The sequence below is a fragment of the Schistocerca gregaria genome, chromosome 8 (genome assembly GCF_023897955.1).
Source record: "Schistocerca gregaria isolate iqSchGreg1 chromosome 8, iqSchGreg1.2, whole genome shotgun sequence".
NCBI lineage: Eukaryota > Metazoa > Arthropoda > Insecta > Orthoptera > Acrididae > Schistocerca > Schistocerca gregaria.
In genome coordinates this window covers 363,694,907-363,715,332 of record NC_064927.1, presented here as the reverse complement: position 1 = coordinate 363,715,332, position 20,426 = coordinate 363,694,907, and the positions used below count along the sequence as shown (strand labels likewise).

Genomic DNA, 20,426 nt, shown 5'->3' with positions numbered 1-20,426 from the left:
TGCGAGCCCGAGTTTGATTCGATTTGTTGTCACACGATGTTCTGCCTTCATTAAACTGTCGCAGCTACGAACGCACATTCGACACATCCATAACTCCATCACCACATGTCTCCTTCTACTGTCGATGAATTTCAATTGGTTTCACACCACGCAAATTCAGAAAACGAATGATTGCACGCTGTTCTAGTAAGGAATACGTCGCCATTTTAAGTATTTAAAACAGTTCTCATTCTCGCCGCTGGCGGTAAAATTCCATCTGCCGTACGGTGCTGCCATATCTCAGACGTATTGACAATGAACGCGGCCTCATTTTAAAACAATGTGCATGTTTCTATCTCTTTCCAGTCCGGAGGAAAAAAAAATCGGAGGCCTTAGAACTTGAATGCACCTCGTAGCAAACGATATAGGTAATTATGGAGAAATTTGTAGCAAAGTTCAGGAAGAATAAATAAATACTTTGGGTCTGTCGAGGATACGGTTGTTCTCTCAGAGACGAAAATGACTTGGAAAAACAGTTGAATGGAGTGGGTAGTGTCTTGAGGAGGGATTAGGAGACGAACATCAACGAAAGTAAAGCACAGGGAGTAAAATGTTACCGAATTAAATAAAACGACATGAGGGAACTACATTAGGATATGAGACGTTAAAAGTAGTAGAAGAGTTGTGCTATTTTGGCAGCAAAATTAGCGTTTATGACTGAGGTAGAGGGGATATAATAAGCAAATTGGCAATTACAAGAAAATAAGTCTGAAAAAGAGGAATTTCTTGACATAGGATATAAATTTAACTGTTAGGGAGTTTTTTCTGAAGGTACCTTGAAAGGAATTGAAACGTTGATGGTAAACAATTCAGACAAGAAGAGAATAGATGTTTCCGAAAAGTGGTGCTACAGAAGAATGCTGAAGATTAAATGGGTGCATCTAATAAGTAATGAGCTGGTATTGACTCTAATTGGGGGGAAAAAATTATGGCACAACGTGACTAAAAGAAGTGGAACAACCCGAGACATGAAAGAATCATCAATTTGGTAGTAGACCAAAGTGTGTGGGGTTAATATTGTGGAGGGAGATCAGGGCTAGAATACAGTAAGCAGGTTGGAAGAGATGTAGATTGTAGTAGTTGTACAGAGAAGAAGAACCTTGTACGGGAAAGATTAGAGTGAAGGGCTACTTCGAACTGGTCTTCAGACAAGAACAATAATAAGAACAGAAGACTAATACTTTCGCATTCATGATAAATACGGGGGAATGCAAAAAAAATTCCAGGCTTTGCGTAAAAATGAAGAAAGCTAGAGTTTTGAAATTATCCATTTATTAAATATATTCTTCCCTGAGACTAATACACTTGTCACATCGTTGGTGCAATTTTTCAAGTCCCTGCAAATAAAAGTCATGTGAGCCGGTCGCGAAACCAGTTCTCCGCAGCCCCATTAACATCTTCAATGTCCTGAGAACGGTTACCCTTCAGATGTTCCTTCCAGTTCGAAAGGATGGTTGTCTAGTTGGATGCCCAGGTTCGTCAATTTGGAAGCCACAACATTGGACGTGTATACAGGTGCGATAACAAACAACAAAAGAATACCTACGTTCAAATTTCCTCGGTGTTTATTCTTAATTGCTTCCTTCAACTGGCCCAGCAACGTAACGCCGACTTTGTCCCAGAAAACAGACGCCTTCACTTTTTTGGCCTATTTTTGGGTGCGGAACTTCTCCGGCCGTGGGGACCTGCTGCGGCACAGTTCTTTTGATTATTCCTTGGCTTCAGGGTCATAATCGTCAGAACAAATTTTATCCTCAGTCACTAACATCACCCAAAATGTCTTTGGATCTTCGAAATGGAACAAAATGGCTGTAATGTCTCAGCATCTTGCTACCATTGATCACGGTTCAAACATTTCTGCACCCATTTCACTGAAATCTTGACCATGTCTAGGGATTGTGGTGATAATGAAACCAACACGTTCCCGAGAGATGTCCTGCATCGCAGCTATTTTTTTGGCGGATATTCGCCGGTCCTGAAGAATCAGCTCATGCACAGCATCAGATGTTGCAGTGTCTGCTGCGGTTTGAGGGCGACCACTTCAACAAAGAAGTTGCCAGTCTGTAAACGAAATATCCAAGTTTTCAAGACTTCTCTCTTAGTGTTTGTGACATCTCATTGTGAATGTCCTTAGTGGACTTTCCCTGGAGATTCAAAAACTTCATGATGGCGATTTCTGCAATGACGAGAAATACGCTTATGACTCTGTCATTTTGGCTGTCACCTGCAACAGGACAAATTGTATAAATAGTGAAAACCAGATATTTACGCAGCTAAATCTTAAGATTTGAGGACTTTCAAATGAGCCCCCATTTGTTTTTTTATTTCAACTGTAAGGCAACAAAGCCAGGAAGTTTTCAGCGCCGCCTCGTAAAACGTAGACGTACATAGTAAACATTCAAGCTTACACAATAAGAATTAACTTTCATTTTTACTTTTGTCTTTCTCCGCTGATAGTTTTGGTGTGCAGCCTCATTCTGAAGTGCTCTTAATGGTTCAAACCTGCCAAGCTGTAATGCTGGAACTTTATGTCACCACCGCTTATAGTTAGTCCAACTGTGGGCAATGACGATGTCAAGCTTCATCGTTACAGTTACCACAAAGAAAACTTCAGAATGGGGCTGTGAAGAAAAATTAAAGGAATGAAGGAAAATACTCGTTTACATCTGGTATCGATTGGAATAGAACACACACTCTAAGGAAAAAAGAAAAAAAGAGACGCACCTCGAATGATTTATGGAAGATGGTCACAAGCTGATATTCATACAGGTACGACGGAGAAAGAGAAATTGTAATGTTTGGCTGTCAATGGATGAATGAATGTGTGACCCTGCAAAGAAGTTTCACCATCCAGCTGGCAAGGACGGTAAACAGGGGCATGTCGGTTTCAAAACATGAAGTCTTTGCGAATTTCATTCCGTGTATTCAGCTGAGGCAGGAGCATGAACAATATGTACAGATACTCGTACCAACATTTGAAAGAGGACGTATAGTTGGGCTCAAAGAGGCCGAACGGAGTAATCGACGAATCACTCGACATGCCACTGACCAATGTCACTGTTCGACGATGTAGGCAGGAATGGGTGAACCATCGCCGAAAATAACGCCAAGAAGGAAAAGATCCATCTAGAGACACGACGGAACTCAAGGACCGAGCAGTCGTTAAAGAGGCACTCATACCCCGGATTTATCATTGATCCGATGTGCAACTAATGCTTCACTGGCCGCCAATATGGTCATCTGCAGTGGTGTCGGGCACATTCGGCCTGGCATCTCATTGACTTGAGTAGAACTGTCTTGAGTGACAACTCCCGCTTCGAACTGAGGCCCAATGACCAGGGAAGACGTGTTTAGAGACGTCCTGAACAGTGATGCGACGCCAGTCTGATGTCGCTGCCATACGGCTCGACACCCAGGACTGATGGTCTGGGGTGCCATTTCATAGCAGCAGCCTTTTGGTTGTCATCCACGGCACCCTCACAGCACAGTGGTACGTCGACGGTATTCTACGACCTGTTATGTTACCCTTCACGTCAAGCCATACTAGGAGTACATTTCAGCAAGATATTGCCCATACTCACACGGGGAGAGTTTCTACTGCTTGCCAAACCCTATCTTGGTCAGCAAGGGCACGGGATCTCTCCCTAATTGGGAATGTTTGGAAAATTATGGGGAGAGCCCTCCAACCACTTCTGATTTTCACGATCTCACACGTCACTTAGGCATAATGTGGCACTATATCCCTCAGGAGGACATTCAACAATTTCGTCAACCAATACGAAGCCGAATAACGGTTTGCATAAGAGCCAGGCGTGTACCAACGTGTTGTTGACTTGCTCACTTTCTGAAACTCTTTCTGTTAAACAACTCTTCCAACTTTTCTGAATCTGTACTCATTTGTTTGTCTGTACATGTACGTCATATCTACCAATTTCCATCCCATTCGGATAAATCCTTCGTGGCCGAGTGTATGTCTGTAAGAATTATTCTTGCCTGAGCCTACCGTTTTTGCCACACCCGGATTAGTACAGAGAGCTTTTTTCAGTTTTTACTTTTCGTTCCCTAGCTTTAATGGTGGACCTGGCCTGCCGAGGCGGCCGAGTGGTTCTAGGGGCTTCAGTCCGGAACCGCGTTGCTGCTACGGTCGCAGGTTCGAATCCTGCCTCGGGTATGGATGTGTGTGATGTCCTTAGGTTAGTTAGGTTTAATTAGTTCTAAGTCTAGGGGACTGATGACCTCAGATGTTACGTCCCGTAGTGCTTAGAGCCATTTGAACCATTTGTTAGACGTGGTTGTTCAGGTAATGACCCTCTGACGAGAGGGAGCTTTCGGCCAAATAACAGGAAAGCTGGTAGTGGGAAGGAGGAATATTTGGGAGGGGAGGTGGCTTCTAGCTCCAGCATTTGACTTAAGACCAAGGGAAACCTCCCGAAACCCTTGGTCAGAACCAGGTGAATGAGGAACGATTTTTGGTTTAATTCTGTAACGGTATCTATGTGAACGTATATTTGGTGATGTAGGTGACTTTCTCAACACGTAAAGCACTCGTAATCCTATCAATGTTCAGCATGGAGGATACGGTTACAAAACTGTCTAGACATCCGACATGCGATTCTGAGCAGACCATATAAGGGAAGCACACAACTAACAGGTCACCGATTTTGCTCATCTTTCGAAAACGAGCGTAAGGAGAGCAATGACTGAAGAGTTCAATGATTTCGAAAGTAAGACCTCAGTAAAAACCCTAAGAGATTTTGGCGGTATCTAAAATCAGTAAGAGGGTTAAAATCATCTATTCATTCTCTCAGCGATCACACCGGCGCAGAAACGGAAGATATCAGAGAGAAGGCCGAAATACTGAATTCGGTCTTCCGAAGCTGTTTCACTGCGGAAGATTGTAACACTGTCCCTCCTTTCAATCGTCGTGCGAACGTCGAAACGGCAGATATTGTGATAACCGATCGCGGAATTGAAAAGCAGCTACAATCGCTTAGTAGTGGAAAGGCTTCAGGACCAGATGAGATACCTAGAAGATTATATAAAGATTATGCGAAAGTACTTGCTCCCCTTCCAGCAGTGATTTATAGTAGATCGCCTGAGCAACGAAAGGTACCTAACGACTGGAAGAAAGGGCAGGACATTCCCGTTTTTAAGCAAGGCCCTAAGACAGATGCACACAGTTATAGACCTATATCGTTGACGTCAATCTGTTGTAGAATTATGGAACGTATATTATGCTGAAGAATTATGACGTTCTTGGAAAATGATCAGCTCCTCTATAAAAATCATCGTGGATTCCACAAACAGAGATCCTGTGAAACTCAGCTCGATCTGTTCCTCCATGAGATCCATAGCTCAGTGGACAACGGCGCTCAGTCTCATGCAGTGTTCCTTGATTTCAGTAAGGCATTTGACACCGTCTCGCATTGCCATTTAATGAAAAAAAATACGAACTTAAGGAGTATCAGAGCAGATCTGCGATTGGATTCAAGACTTTCTTGCAGACAGAACTCAACAAGTATCTATTAACGGAACTAAATCGACAGATGTAAAAGTAATATCAGGAGTACCACAGGGAAGTGTGATAAGACCGTTGCTGTTCACAATATATATAAATGATCTAGTAGAAAGCATCGGATGCTCTTTAAGGCCATTGGCAAATAATGCAGTTGTTTATACCAAAGTAGAAAAAGCAGAAGATAGAATTTGCAGAACGACCTGCAGAGAATTGATGAATGATGCAGACTCCGGCAGTTGACCCTGAACGTAAATAAATGTAACATATTGCGCCTACATAGGAAAAGAAATCCACTACTGTACAGCTACCCTACTGACGACAAGCAACTGAAGTAAAATATCTAGGCGTAAGTATCCAGAGCAACGCCGGTCGCGGTGGTCTTGCGGTTCTAGGCGCTGCGGTCCGGAACCGTGCGACTGCTACGGTCGCAGGTTCGAATCCTGGCTCGGGCATGGATGTGTGTGATGTCCTTAGATTAGTTAGGTTTAAGTAGTTCTAAGTTCTAGGGGACTGATGACCTAAGATGTTAAGTCCCATAGTGCTCAGAGCCATTTGAACCATTTTTATTCAGAGCAACCTTAAATGGAATATCCATATAAAACAGATAGTGGGAAAAGCAGACACAAGACTCAGATACATCGGAAGAATCTTAAGGAAATGTAACTCATCCGCGAAGGAAGTGGCTTATAAGGCGCTTGTTCGGTCGATTCTTGAGCATTGTTCATTATTTCGAGCAGTTAGTCCACGAAACCACGCGAATTGTAAATGGTTGCGAAAACACACTTGACCTCTTAGCCACAAACAATCCAGAGCTGATAGAGAGCATCATGACTGATACAGGGATTAGTGATCACAAGGTCATTGTAGCTAGGCTCAATACCATTTCTTCCAAATCCATCAGAAACAAACGCAAAATAATTTTATTTAAAAAAGCGGATAAAGTACCACTAGAAGCCTTCCTAAAAGACAATTTCCATTCCTTCCGAACTGACTATGCGAATGTAGACGAGATGTGGCTCAAATTCAAAGATATAGTAGCAACAGCAATTGAGATATTCGTACCTCATAAATTGGTAAGAGATGGAACTGATCCCCCGTGGTACACAAAAAAGGTCCGAACGCTGTTGCAGAGGCAACGGAAAAAGCATGCGAAGTTCAGAAGAAGGCGAAATCCCGAAGATGGGCTAAAATTTACAGACGCGCGAAATTTGGCACGTACTTCGATGCGAGATGCCTTTAATAGGTTCCACAACGAAACATTGTCTCGAAATTTGGTAGAAAATCCGAAGAAATTCTGGTCGTATGTAAAGTACACAAGCGGCAAGACGCAGTCAATACCTTCGCTGCGCAGTGCCGATGGTACTGTTATCGACGACTGTGCCACTAAAGCGGAGTTATTGAACGCAGTTTTCCGAAATTCCTTCACCAGGGAAGACGAATGGAATATTCCAGAATTTGAAACACGAACATCTGCTAGCATGAGTTTCTTAGAAGTAGATACCTCAGGGGTTGCGAAGCAACTCGAATCGCTTGATACGGGCAAGTCTTCAGGTCCAGATTGTACACCGATTAGGTTCCTTTCAGATTACGCTGATACTATAGCTCCCTACTTAGCACTCATATACAACCGCTCGCTCACCGATAGATCTGTACCTACAGATTGGAAAATTGCGCAGGTCGCACCAGTGTTCAAGAAGGGTAGTAGGAGTAATCCATTTAACTACAGACCTATATCATTGACGTCGGTTTGCAGTAGGGTTTTGGAGCATATACTGTATTCAAACATTATGAATCACCTCGAAGGGAACGATCTATTGACACGTAATCAGCATGGCTTCAGAAAACATCGCTCTTGTGCAACGCAGCTAGCTCTATATTCGCACGAAGTAATGGCCGCTATCGACAGGGGATCTCAAGTTGATTTCGTATTTCTAGATTTCCGGAAAGCTTTTGACACCGTTCCTCACAAGCGACTTCTAATCAAGCTGCGGAGCTATGGGGTGTCGTCTCAGTTGTGCGACTGGATTCGTGATTTCCTGTCAGGAAGGTCGCAGTTCGTAGTAATAGACGGAAAATCATCGAGTAAAACTGAAGTGATATCAGGTGTTCCCAAGGGAAGCGTCCTGGGACCTCTACTGTTCCTGATCTATATAAATGACCTGGGTGACAATCTGAGCAGTTCTCTTAGACTGTTCGCAGATGATGCTGTAATTTACCGTCTAGTAAGGTCATCCGAAGACCAGTATCAGTTGCAAAGCTATTTAGAAAAGATTGCTGTATGGTGTGTCAGGTGGCAGTTGACGCTAAATAACGAAAAGTGTGAGATGATCTACATGAGTTCCAAAAGAAATCCGTTGGAATTCGATTACTCGATAAATAGTACAATTCTCAAGGCTGTCAATTCAACTAAGTACCTGGGTGTTAAAATTACGAACAACTTCAGTTGGAAGGACCACATAGATAATATTGTCGGGAAGGCGAGCCAAAGGTTGCGTTTCATTGGCAGGACACTTAGAAGATGCAACAAGTCCACTAAAGAGACAGCTTACACTACACTCGTTCGTCCTCTGTTAGAATATTGCTGCGCGGTGTCGGATCCTTACCAGGTGGGGTTGACGGAGGACTTCGAAAGGGTGCAAAAAAAGGGCAGCTCGTTTTGTATTATCGCGTTATAGGGGAGAGAGTGTGGCAGATATGATACACGAGTTGGGATGGAAGTCATTACAGCATAGACGTTTTTCGTCGCGGCGAGACCTTTTTACGAAATTTCAGTCACCAACTTTCTCTTCCGAATGCGAAAATATTTTGTTGAGCCCAACCTACATAGGTAGGAATGATCATCAAAATAAAATAAGAGAAATTAGAGCTAGAACAGAAAGGTCTAGGTGTTCGTTTTTCCCGCTCGCTGTTCGGGAGTGGAATAGTAGAGAGATAGTATGATTGTGGTTCGATGAACCCTCTGCCAAGCACTTAAATGTGAATTGCAGAGTAGTCATGTAGATGTAGATGTAGATGTATCTCGAATCCCTATCATGTTGGACTGATAGAGGAGATAGAGAACATCCAACGAAGAGCGGCGCGTTTCGTCACGGGATCGTTTAGCTGTCGAGAGAGCGTTACGGAGTTGCTAAATAAGCTCTACTGGCAGACGTTACAAGAGAGACGTTGTACATCACGGAGAGATTTACTATCGAAGTTTCGGGACGGCACTTTTCAAAAGGAATCAAATAACATATTACTTCCCCTCACATACATCTCGCGTATTGACCGCGAGGAGAAAATTCGAGAAATTAGAGGCAATACAGAGCCTTACCGACAATCATTCTTCCCACCCACTATTCGCGAGTGGAACAGGGTTGGATGGATCAGATAATGGTACCGAAAATACCCTCGGCCACACACCATTTGGTGGCTTGCGGAATATGATGTAGATGTAGATTGTAGCGCATACTTAATGTAAAACTGTTGCTTTTGTACTGTAAGCTTCTCAGGCCTTTTGAGGAATAAACAGTTCAATGTTTGGCGAGCTTGTTGAATGAATGACATACGAAGGCGCCATCCGTCGAGCAGCGACGTTAGTAGATTAAAAGTCTATTACGTTCGAGGGACGTCATTTTCTTTAAATTTGGCATCAAAAAAAGTATAACATGTTTCATCGGAGAGGAACAACAATAATAATAATAATAATCACTGCAATGAAACTAAAAACGTGTGACATATTTCCTTTACTACTTCAATGCGTTTATAACAAAGTTGCAAGGATCTGGTATTTGGAGCTAAAAAATCACAAAACTGAACAAGTACTTCTGGGAAGGAATACAGATGGTATTAAGGTAAACTGCCAGGCTGTTGGAGACGATTTTGCAGTACTTACAGAGAATCTGACAGAGGCAGTTACCCAAGTAATTATTCTATAATAAACAGCAAATATGACTGGTCTCAAAGTTTCCGTTGAAAAAATAAAATTCATAACAAATATAAAAAATTCTCCAATATACATAGAAACACAAATATCTAAAACAGAGCTAGTTAGTAAATTTAAATATCTTGAGGAAACTATACAGGAGCATGGACTAGAAGCATTTTCAATAGATTTACGAGTCATAGAAAGAGCATGTGGTTTGGAAATAATATCTAAAACGAGAATTGCATTTACGAAAATACAGAGAAAATTTCAAAACTAGTGGCAAAGAGAAGTTACGATTTTTGTTTATTTCTACTGAATGAATGTGAACAGGGTAACGAAGCAAATACACCTATAATTCAGGAAAAGTAAATAGACTTTGACACAGATTACAAAAAGGAGAAAAGAATTAGAAATAAACAACATCAAAGAGTCAGAAATAACGGAAAGAAACACTTTTAGGAAAAAATACTGAATTTTGAAAGCTTCCAATGCAGAAAAAATAAGAAGTAGATAACAACATAGACTGTAGAAGGAAAAAGATAACATAGGGAGAAGATGAAGCAGTATTTGAAAAACTTGAAACAGCAAAGAATGAAGAGGAATTGAAATGTTACGTGACGCTAGTTGGTCAAAATAAAGATTTAAAAAATGGTAATACTTACGGTACATTCGTGGTGCCGTACAATCAAGATATAAGAAGGAACGATGAAGCAATGATAATTTATTTAAGGATACATTCATGAGCTTATTACAGTGAAAAATATAGAAAATGACAAAACTCTAAGTAGAGTACTGGTCGTATGGTCTGCCGCTTTAGCTGGCTACGCTAACAGCAGGTCTCAGTGGCTGGCGCTCTAGTACAGTATTTAAAACGATCGTGAAAGTAGGAACCCCTTGAGTGAGTCCCAAATGGCCAATGATGTTTATGGCATTCGACGCCCCACGTAATGCCTATCATGCAATCACAGTATTCGCTGGTAATGGCAACAGGCGGCAGGACTGGAGATATCGAATGGTGAGCACAGCACGAGGCTAAGGAGTGCAGTTGAATTGCTTAGTCGACGAGCAACTCACAATAGTGCTGCAATGCTAGCGGTGGTGACACAAAGCAAAGCAATGGCAATGATAAACAAAGCATACATTGCATTATCTCTACAATAGTTGCCGAAGTTGACATTTAGTCAGAAAGGGACCCAAGTGAGAAAGAAGTAACAGATGAAATATTACCGTTTCTGCAAGATGAGTCAGTCGAACGTATGGTGTCGTATATGCTCGACTGTGCGGACAATATACACTCCTGGAAATTGAAATAAGAACACCGTGAATTCATTGTCCCAGGAAGGGGAAACTTTATTGACACATTCCTGGGGTCAGATACATCACATAATCACACTGACAGAACCACAGGCACATAGACACAGGCAACAGAGCATGCACAATGTCGGCACTAGTACAGTGTATGTCCACCTTTCGCAGCAATGCAGGCTGCTACTCTCACATGGAGACGATCGTAGAGATGCTGGATCTAGTCCTGTGGAACGGCTTGCCATGCCATTTCCACCTGGCGCCTCAGTTGGACCAGCGTTCGTGCTGGACGTGCAGACCGCGTGAGACGACGCTTCATCCAGTCCCAAACATGCTCAATGGGGGACAGATCCGGAGATCTTGCTGGCCAGGGTAGTTGACTTACACCTTCTAGAGCACGTTGGGTGGCACGGGATACATGCGGACGTGCATTGTCCTGTTGGAACAGCAAGTTCCCTTGCTGGTCTAGGAATGGTAGAACGATGGGTTCGATAACGGTTTGGATGTACCGTGCACTATTCAGTGTCCCCTCGACGATCACCAGAGGTGTACGGCCAGTGTAGGAGATCGCTCCCCACACCATGATGCCGGGTGTTGGCCCTGTGTGCCTCGGTCGTATGCAGTCCTGATTGTGGCGCTCACCTGCACGGCGCCAAACACGCATACGACCATCATTGGCACCAAGGCAGAAGCGACTCTCAACGCTGAAGACGACACGTCTCCATTCGTCCCTCCATTCACGCCTGTGGCGACACCACTGGAGGCGGGCTGCACGATGTTGGGGCGTGAGCGGAATATGGCCTAACGGTGTGCGGTACCGCAGCCCAGTTTATGGAGACGGTTGCGAATGGTCCTCGCCGATACCCCAGGAGCAACAGTGTCCCTAATTTGCTGGGAAGTGGCGGTGCGGTCCCCTACGGCACTGCGTAGGATCCTACGGCCTTGGCGTGCATCCGTGCGTCGATGCGGTCCGGTCCCAGGTCGACGGGCACGTGCACCTTCCGCCGACCACTGGCGACAACATCGATGTACTGTGGAGACCTCACGCCCCACGTGTTGAGCAATTCGGCGGTACGTCCACCCGGCCTCCCGCATGCCCACTATACGCCCTCGCTCAAAGTCCGTCAACTGCACATACGGTTCACGTCCAGGCTGTCGCGGCATGCTACCAGTGTTAAAGACTGCGATGGAGCTCCGTATGCCACGGCAAACTGGCTGACACTGACGGCGGCGGTGCACAAATGCTACGCAGCTAGCGCCATTCGACGGCCAACACCGCGGTTCCTGGTGTGTCCGCTGTGCCGTGCGTGTGATCATTGCTTGTACAGCCCTCTCTCAGTGTTCGGAGCAAGTATGGTGGGTCTGACACACCGGTGTCAATGTGTTCTTTTTTCCATTTCCAGGAGTGTATATGAGGGATTACAATGATGACAATACCTGCTTCACAAGTGAAAATTATTTTGAAACAGGTGTCTAGTTCATAAGCCTCGTCGGACAGTGAGCCTCAAATCCTGTGTACAATTAAACCATGTAAAGAACAATTGTTGTCCGAGGAGCGGTTACTAAACGTAATTACGTACACGGAATATTATCTGCTGCATAGTAAAACGACAGTTACGAACAGATTTCGAATAAGGGAAACAGTCGATGGTTGCATAACTTCAAACAGTGCTACAGATTTGGAAGACGTAAGATAACGAAATTTCAAAAAAAGTGTCAACTCGACGATGCACAGCAAACAGCGGAATCGGCCCGAAAATTTATAGATGAGATTAAAAATCTTGTCACATCGTTCAGTAAGGAATTTGTTTTTAATTCCGGCCAATCGGAATTTGAAGAGGAAATACATATTAAAGGAACCCGGGAAACTATAGGTACCAAAGGAGTTGTATCAAGATCGGCTAACATCAACGCCTTAACGCATTGGTATACAATTGTGCCGACGGTTATCTGGATGGCAAATACGCTAGAAAGTTATTTTATTGCTGCGACAAGTTGGAGGTGCTATGTCCGTACGATTCTTTTTCGTGTGTGTGATCTTGCAAGAACAGTAGGGAATATTTACTCACATGGGCGTAAGACAACCACAGTTGAGATGTGAACATTGATTTCGGCGAATTGCTGGTCAAAATAATTTGCTTTCGCTTAATTCCTAGTCTGCGTATAAAAATCGCACGTCTTTCGAGCAAACTATCCCTCCTGAAAATTATATAACGTTGCAGTTCATACCACCTGGAATCCTGAATGTTTGTATTTGTCAGTGCCTGTAAGAGTGGATATCTAGATGAACGTCATGCACGGTTTGTACTCCCAAGTAGTATGCCGTCGATTTTGATGGTGCGAACCTTTGTAATCATCATGGTGAGACATTTTTCATTTGATATTCATGGTGAAAGTCAATGGTTCGTTCTGAAAATTTTTTGAATGTCGACTATGTCCATTTTGTGAAGTGTAATTCATGCATCCCACTGAAGATTGATCTCTGCACATCCCGGACACTCATTTTCTGTCGGCCTCTTGATGCACATGGTGAGTCATTAGCAGCTAATATTTTTGCTGTCATAATTGTTAAGACAATACTTTCAAATGGGCCTTAGTAAACACTGAACTTGCGACCTCGCACTAAAGGAGTTCCTTGTTGGAACCACGATTTCTCAACAGTGCTCGAGAAGCACTACGTATTGTAACAGCAATCGTTACACCTAAGCACGTACTACAGTCATGCCGAGGAGGAGAAAAATCGGTGATCGGTTGCTGTAACCGTATGTTTCCCTCGTAGGAGTGAAGTGAACCATTGACGCAACACTCGGAGTGCTTCTCATGTTTTGCATATTGACTGCGCCCTCAAATATTAATAGACCCTATCCTGCCGGCTGCATATTTCACTGCCTCTGAGCAAAGCCTGCTGCTCAAGGAGGCGGAGCAGCGGAAATATAAATATAGGCGTGGACTTAATGAGAACTTGTGCGCGTCCGGTCAGCGGCGTGCGTGTTGTCGTCATTCATGAGGCATTGACGTTCGCTGCTACATTCTGGGCATCTGCTGCATCGTCTACACTGCGCGATTAAAGACCCATGCGGCAAGGGGCTTCATATTTAATAGCTGGCGCACCATACTGCTAATTCCGGCACCGCGCTTCGGTCTGGCGAGATGGCAGACTACGTACACCGTAAGCCGGTAGGTATCACCCTTACAGGTGTTACAGAGGGTTAGAAAACTGGATATTTTCTTGAAGTTGTAATTGAAATTGGTCTTTTAGCGTGCGAAATCTCGCTGATGTCCTCTGCATCATTTTCTTTCCATTCGTTTCCTTCTGTTTCAGTGAGACTGAAGGTCATTCGAAACTGATGTCCCTCATTTATTTTCGTGGAAATTACAATAGACACAGAAAATATAAAACCGAAGTTTAACAGATACATATCGTCATTTTTTGCACCTAATCACCACCATTCGTTATGCATTCGTTTCTGCCAACTATGAAAAAAAAGCCTGTAAAACCAACTGATAATAGCCACTCTCTTACAGCGGCTGAATCTGGAAAGTGTTGACCAAGCTGTTTATCTTGTATAGGCTCACAGAAATTAAAGTCTGAAAGTCCTAAATCAAGAATGAACGGTGGACCTGATAGGACACTCGAGCTAAATTTTGGCAACGAGTTCCGCTCTCACAAAACTATGACGAGGTCTAAAGTTATTGTATTACAAGCGGAAGTTCGTATTCTTCTCTGGTCAGACACTGGAAATTTTTGCTTTCAGCCTAGTCAGGGCCGTCTTGTAGCGTTTTAAGTTGACATTTGCTCCAGGCTTCATGCAATTTCGTGGTTTTAGTCTAATCTGGGTTGCCTTGCAGCGCACTGAAATGACAGTTACTTTAGGCTCCAAGACATCCAGAAGAAACCATACCCTTCCTATCCCAGAAAGAATATAGACCACTTTTTCTTCAGGCGGCTGCGTCTCGAACTATTTCTTTGATGTCACCTGTCGCCTCTCATGGACTGTCTCTTGGGTTTCTACTAGTAGGGTGACATTACTTCTCATCTCTAGTGGTGATGGTTTTCAGGAAAACATCACCTTCAGCCTCGTAATGGTCCAGCAGGTCTTGAAAAATTTCCATTCGACTTTTTATTTGTCTTTTGTCTTGTGTAAGCATTCGCGGGATCCATCTCTCAGACATTTTGCGAAAACTGAGGTTACGTAAAATGTTCAAAGGCCACTAGTCGACATCCAGCTGTGTACGCAATTCCACGGTCGTAATCTGCCGAACATCACGGATGAGTCAAACGAGGCGCTGTTCATTACGAGGAACGGAAAGTGCGCAGGGTTGACTGAAACTTAGCTGGTCGTGCACGTCATTTTCAGTACAAGTGGAACACAGTACCCACCGCCTTACATTACTGAAGTCCAAAAAAATCTTTATCGTCTCCATAAGTATTTAGTAAGCGTCAATAGCGCAATTTGTTCAGCAGGATGGAATTCAACGACGCATCTCTGCTCTGCAAGCGTTTTCATGTGACATACAATCTGGAACTCTCCCTCGTGCTAAGTTTCAAAAAGTAGTACTGGGTAGTTATACTTGATTGCAAATATTCATTAATGTTCCGTGTGGGCTGCAATTTATCATATGGCAGCGGAACTTGATGGATAGTCTAATGTGTTAATGCAGACCCAACTTATGCTGCAAGAAAATTGGTTCCCATTTTGGCCACCAGTTGCTAACTTGGCGCTGTATAGCATCTCGTCGACGTCTCCGGTGCTCATATTGAACAAACCGTGTGAGTGGAAATTAATAATAACATCAACATTATGCCTTTCTTAATCATTCAACCTTTTGTACCCACTTCCCATTCCTAATCCATTACATACAGAAAAATTTCTATACATCTTTCTTGCATTCACAGCGCCAGATGTGCACCTGGTGCCCAAAACTGGAATTATTTTTTTCCAGCATAAATAGGTTTTGCATTAATGCATTAGAATATGCACCTAGTTTCGCTGCCATAGAACGATTAGTGCCCGCACTGAACCTCTGTGAGCAGCTGCACTGAAATTATAACCACACAGTAAAAAATAAAAAAAAAAGTAGGAGGCATTAGTTTGTGAATGACCCTTGCACATTTAGCCATTTGTACTCTGTAACCCATAATACGTTGCTCAGGGGAGGATACTTTTATTGGGTAATCAGTTTTCTGACTGGTTTGATGCAGCCCGACACAAATTCCTCTCCTCTGTGCCACCCTCGTTATCCATAAGCGGCACTTGCACGGAACGTCTTCAGTTATATGTTGGATGTACTAGTACCTGTATTCCAGTCTCTGTCTTCCCCTACAGATTTTACCCTCTGCTGTTCCCTCAAGAACCATGCAAATTATTCTTTAATGTCTTAACACGTCCTGTCCCTTTTTCTTGTCAATGTCCACAAGTTCCTCTGTTCACTGAATATGCGGAGTAGAACGTTATTTCTTATTTTAACAGCCCACATGATTTTCCACTTCCTTTTAAAGCACCACATCTGAAACGCTTCGATTCTCTTCCTTTTCAGTTTCCCAACCCTCCATGATTCATTTCTGTTCAATTCTAAGCTCCACACGTACATTCATGGAAATCTCTTCCTCAAATTAAGGTCGAGTTGCTCACTTAGCATAACGAGCTTTACAGTATCTTGTGGAACAGAGGAGTGAGCTGGACCAGGATCGAATGCGCATGGCGGGTGAATGACTATGAATGGAGCATCTGCCAGCTTGAATGTGGATTTTAGATCGTTTCCCGCGCTCTTTTACGCAAATACTGGGCTGGTCTCTAATTTCCACTCCAGAAAATGCAGCAAACAAACAGTAAAAATACTGTAACACTGGGATATGTCGTGATTTTAATATGTTGCAATCTGACAAGCCCTGCTATGGTTGACCACTCTCTGTGGTCAGGCGAAAAATATTTAATAGATCGCAACTGATTAATGTTCTTAAATAACCTATTCAGGATCAGTGGGGGTAAAGACTAATCCTAGTTAAATAAGACTAGTAGGATGCTATCAACATATTTATTGCAAAAAAATCAAGGAAATTGCAAAACAGAATATGTACAGTACAACATTCAATTAAACCTATTGATCAGACTAAGTTTTGCTCAACACCTATCTTCTACCCGAAAGTCGCATCTTTCATTTTCGTGTGAGAAACTCTTAACTGGTTGATATTGCGTAGCCTCTTCGTCAATGTAAATCTTCAACATGACTGGCGCTGACAAGAGAGAGTTCCGAGAACAATCTAGTGGAACTAAAACATTTATCGTTATGGTCCCTCAAGCCATGGCGCTTATATCACCACCGTCTAGTGGAGAGCACATCACCCGTGTCGATCTTCGGAAGGCTGCAGTCGTCGTGGAGACGAAGTACGATGTGCAGATGTGAAATGAAGTACACAAAGGACGTGTGGTTGCATCCGCTATCTCCTACATTCGAAGTTACTCAATTATAGAGTTCTCTCACAAGTCAAGACAATCTGCTTGCACACTTTCCAGGAGCAGCCACGTGACTCAAGTGCGAGGTTGCAAGTGATCACTTTGGAATGCCTAAAGCTCCTTGGAGAAGCACCAATTTCTTCCTCTGCTCACCGAGAAACGAAATGATTCTGCTCCAGGCGGCACAATGGGCACTTTGCCAGTTTAAGTTTGAGAGTGCTCACTGGACGCTTTGCCAGAAAAGCCTCAAACAAATTACACACTCTCCACTGATGTGTGTTGGCTTAATACCCGCCGAGAGTCCCTGATACATGCTGCCTCGGTATTAGCAAATCTCTCGACTCAGCCAATCATGAACCTCATTACAACCTCATTTCCTCCCACTCTTTCGAGACCAACCCCAGGCATTTCACACAGAGTGTTCTAGAAGTGCTTCAAACTATTGAAAGCAACATTCACCTGAAGTGCTCAGCCAATCATAAGTCCCTGGAGACAGTGGCGGGAAAGTGCTAAGCATTCTGTGTGGGAAGACTCCTAGACACCTGTGTGGCAATAGGAGACACATTCCAACACGGTTGAAAAAATTCCAGGTGATTCTTGTTAGATGGCTGAAGTGCTCAGCCAATACAAGTTTCCAGATATAGTGGCGGGGACGTGCTAAGCGTTCTGTGTCGGAAGAGTTCTTGACTGTTGACTCTTGGGCACCTGTGTGGAGACAGGAGACGTATTCCTACACGGTTGAAAAAATTCCAGGTGATTATTGTTAGATAACTATCTTTACTGCACCTTTCAACTTTCGCTCGACCTCTGACAATGGGGGGTGATGCTTGCTGGGCCACTCCTCACAGTGGCTTCACAGCAGGCTGTAAAATTCTGCTCTTTCACCGCTGACAGAAATCTCCCAGCTCAATCCCAACCTGCTTGAAGTTCATCGCTTCTTCTGCCTCTTTCACTATCTAATTAACAAAATCAATTGCGTTAATTGATCATGTAAGAAGGCAAAATACTTACATAACACACCCTTTAACGAGCAATTTTCTGCTATTATCAGAGAACAGTGGAGATGTTGCCTGATCACACAGAACATTTCCTATCCTGAACATATTACATGTTTCCATCAGTCCAAACCTAGCCTCTGCTGTGCCAAAAAGAGAACCATTTGCCTCTAAACTTACTTGCATCTGCGTTAAACGATGACAGAGAGTGGATGGAGTGATCGGTTGATATGAAGTTGTAACGAAGTGGGATTTAATGGTAGACTGATAATGCACTCTAGAGAGAGAGGGACATGTTGTTGCAGGTCATTTGTTCATTTTTTTCTGTTGTTCTGTCGGGATGCATCAGTTGTGGACGTAACCTGCGTTCGACTCGCATACAACTGCGTGTTCTGTATGTGACTTAGAGCACTGTCTACTTGCGACTGTTAACAGCAAACTTCTTGTCATCAAAATACTTCCATCCTGTTTCGACACATTCCTCTGGACAAACGAAGATTTATGCGACGTACTCGATTCCGCTGCCGCATTTTGCGCATAAAATTGAGTCTCTAGTTTCATAACTACGGTGATTCTAAGCGACAGGTGTTTGTGAGGTATTACAGTTCCCATGCATACATCTGCTTGATAGATGTCCTGCTTACGGAGTTAGTGGCGGAATGGTGTGTAATTTCACATGTCAAACACCGCTGCTGTGAGTTTGTCCCTTTCTTTGTAAGAGGCATTCTCCGTTACTAACGATCATTTTATACAGGACGGATGCTAGCATAGTATAATTTCTGAATCCTCATCAGATGTGAATAGTGGGAGCTATACATCTCTGGAAAGCTGTATTGTACGTGTGTCACAAGGAATCGATGTTTTAAAGGAAGTAGTTTTCATATTTCAGTTTATCAACATGGTTTATCGTAGAGAAACCTGCAAGGAGAACGTATGACATGCGTTGGAAATATATTTCTTGCATTGGGATAGTAACAGCGTTGCACTCAATATGACTAATAGGTCGGGAACCGCAGCGATCTAACATTATAGCGTGTTTTAACTGCAGAAAATTGTAGCCTTAGGAGTGCATGCGTTTATGTTCTCTCTTACCAGTGACTTCTTGGTAATGACACCACACACTAGAACAATACTTTAGAATTGATAGCGCAGTTGATTTACGTAAAACCCCACAAACTTAATCCGTCTGGAGCTCCATCACACATAAAACCACCCGTTTCTTGTTCTTAATCGCCTGTTACATCATCACAACAGTTTCATATCTATTGTATACCATTAATGGGTTCTAACCTCTTCGACATTCGCACATCTGGAGAAATCTTGTGCTCTTGGATGGGTGCGGGCAGCAGTTACAGCCTCGGTTCGCACTGTTGCTACACGGAACTTGGAATGTGGCGGTTTACTTCTGATCGTCTGCAGGGAGCGTTGGTCGAAGACTATGCGAGGAGATCTTTCGGTCTCTAACTTTATCCTAAAAGTGCAAGAATGTCTTGTGACTACCATCCTCAGACACCCAGGACCAGCAGGATGGGACAGCTAGTTTAAACTGTGTAAAGGGGCCAAAATAAGTGGCTGTCAGTTACACTCGAACATACAACTTTATTAGTTGATCAAACATTACAAGAGCCCAAAAGTTTTTTTTTAACACACAGCTTTAATCTTTGAGGCTTAGTTACTGGCTGAAAGCAACTTTAATTTAAAAACGGCTCAAGGCCAATAAGTTAAAAAAGCATAATCAGAAATTCAAAAGGCAAGCCTTTTCTTCTAATTGTTCCTTATTTAGGCCGAAGGCCCAAAGAATCTGAGATTTTCAGAGCAAAGAATTTGAATTCAAAATCGGCTGAAAGCCCAACACTTAAAATTCAACAACATTAAAAATTTTAAAATGCCAAAGGCCTTACGTGAAACAGTTCTTTGAAGAAGGCTGAAGGCCTAAAGAATCTTACGGCTAAACAACGTTAATTTTAAAAGAATCGTCTAGAAGCCATGCAAGTACAAATAACAAGAACAAATAAAAAAAAGGCAGTACATCCAAGGGCGCTCAGATGTTCTAGGGTCGGTCTGGAAGTCAAACATTAACACTAGCTTAGGTGAGACAGGCAGTCAGGCCAACCATTCACGATGCGACGACAACCCAACTGACCGACAGTCAACGGACCCACCGACGAGATAACTTCCACTTCACCCAACCAGGGCACAAGAGGGAG

At 43.3% G+C, this 20,426-nt stretch overlaps 1 protein-coding gene across 1 annotated transcript in view; it reads left to right on the top strand.

Moving 5' to 3' along the window:
• Nucleotides 1-20,426, top strand: part of LOC126285191 (odorant receptor 67c-like) — a 140,634-nt gene that overhangs the window by 37,086 nt on the left and 83,122 nt on the right. Inside the window, exon 2 of the mRNA XM_049984498.1 lies at nucleotides 13,872-13,946. Within this exon, the coding sequence (XP_049840455.1) occupies nucleotides 13,872-13,946 (75 nt within the window). The remainder of the gene's footprint in view (nucleotides 1-13,871; nucleotides 13,947-20,426) is intronic.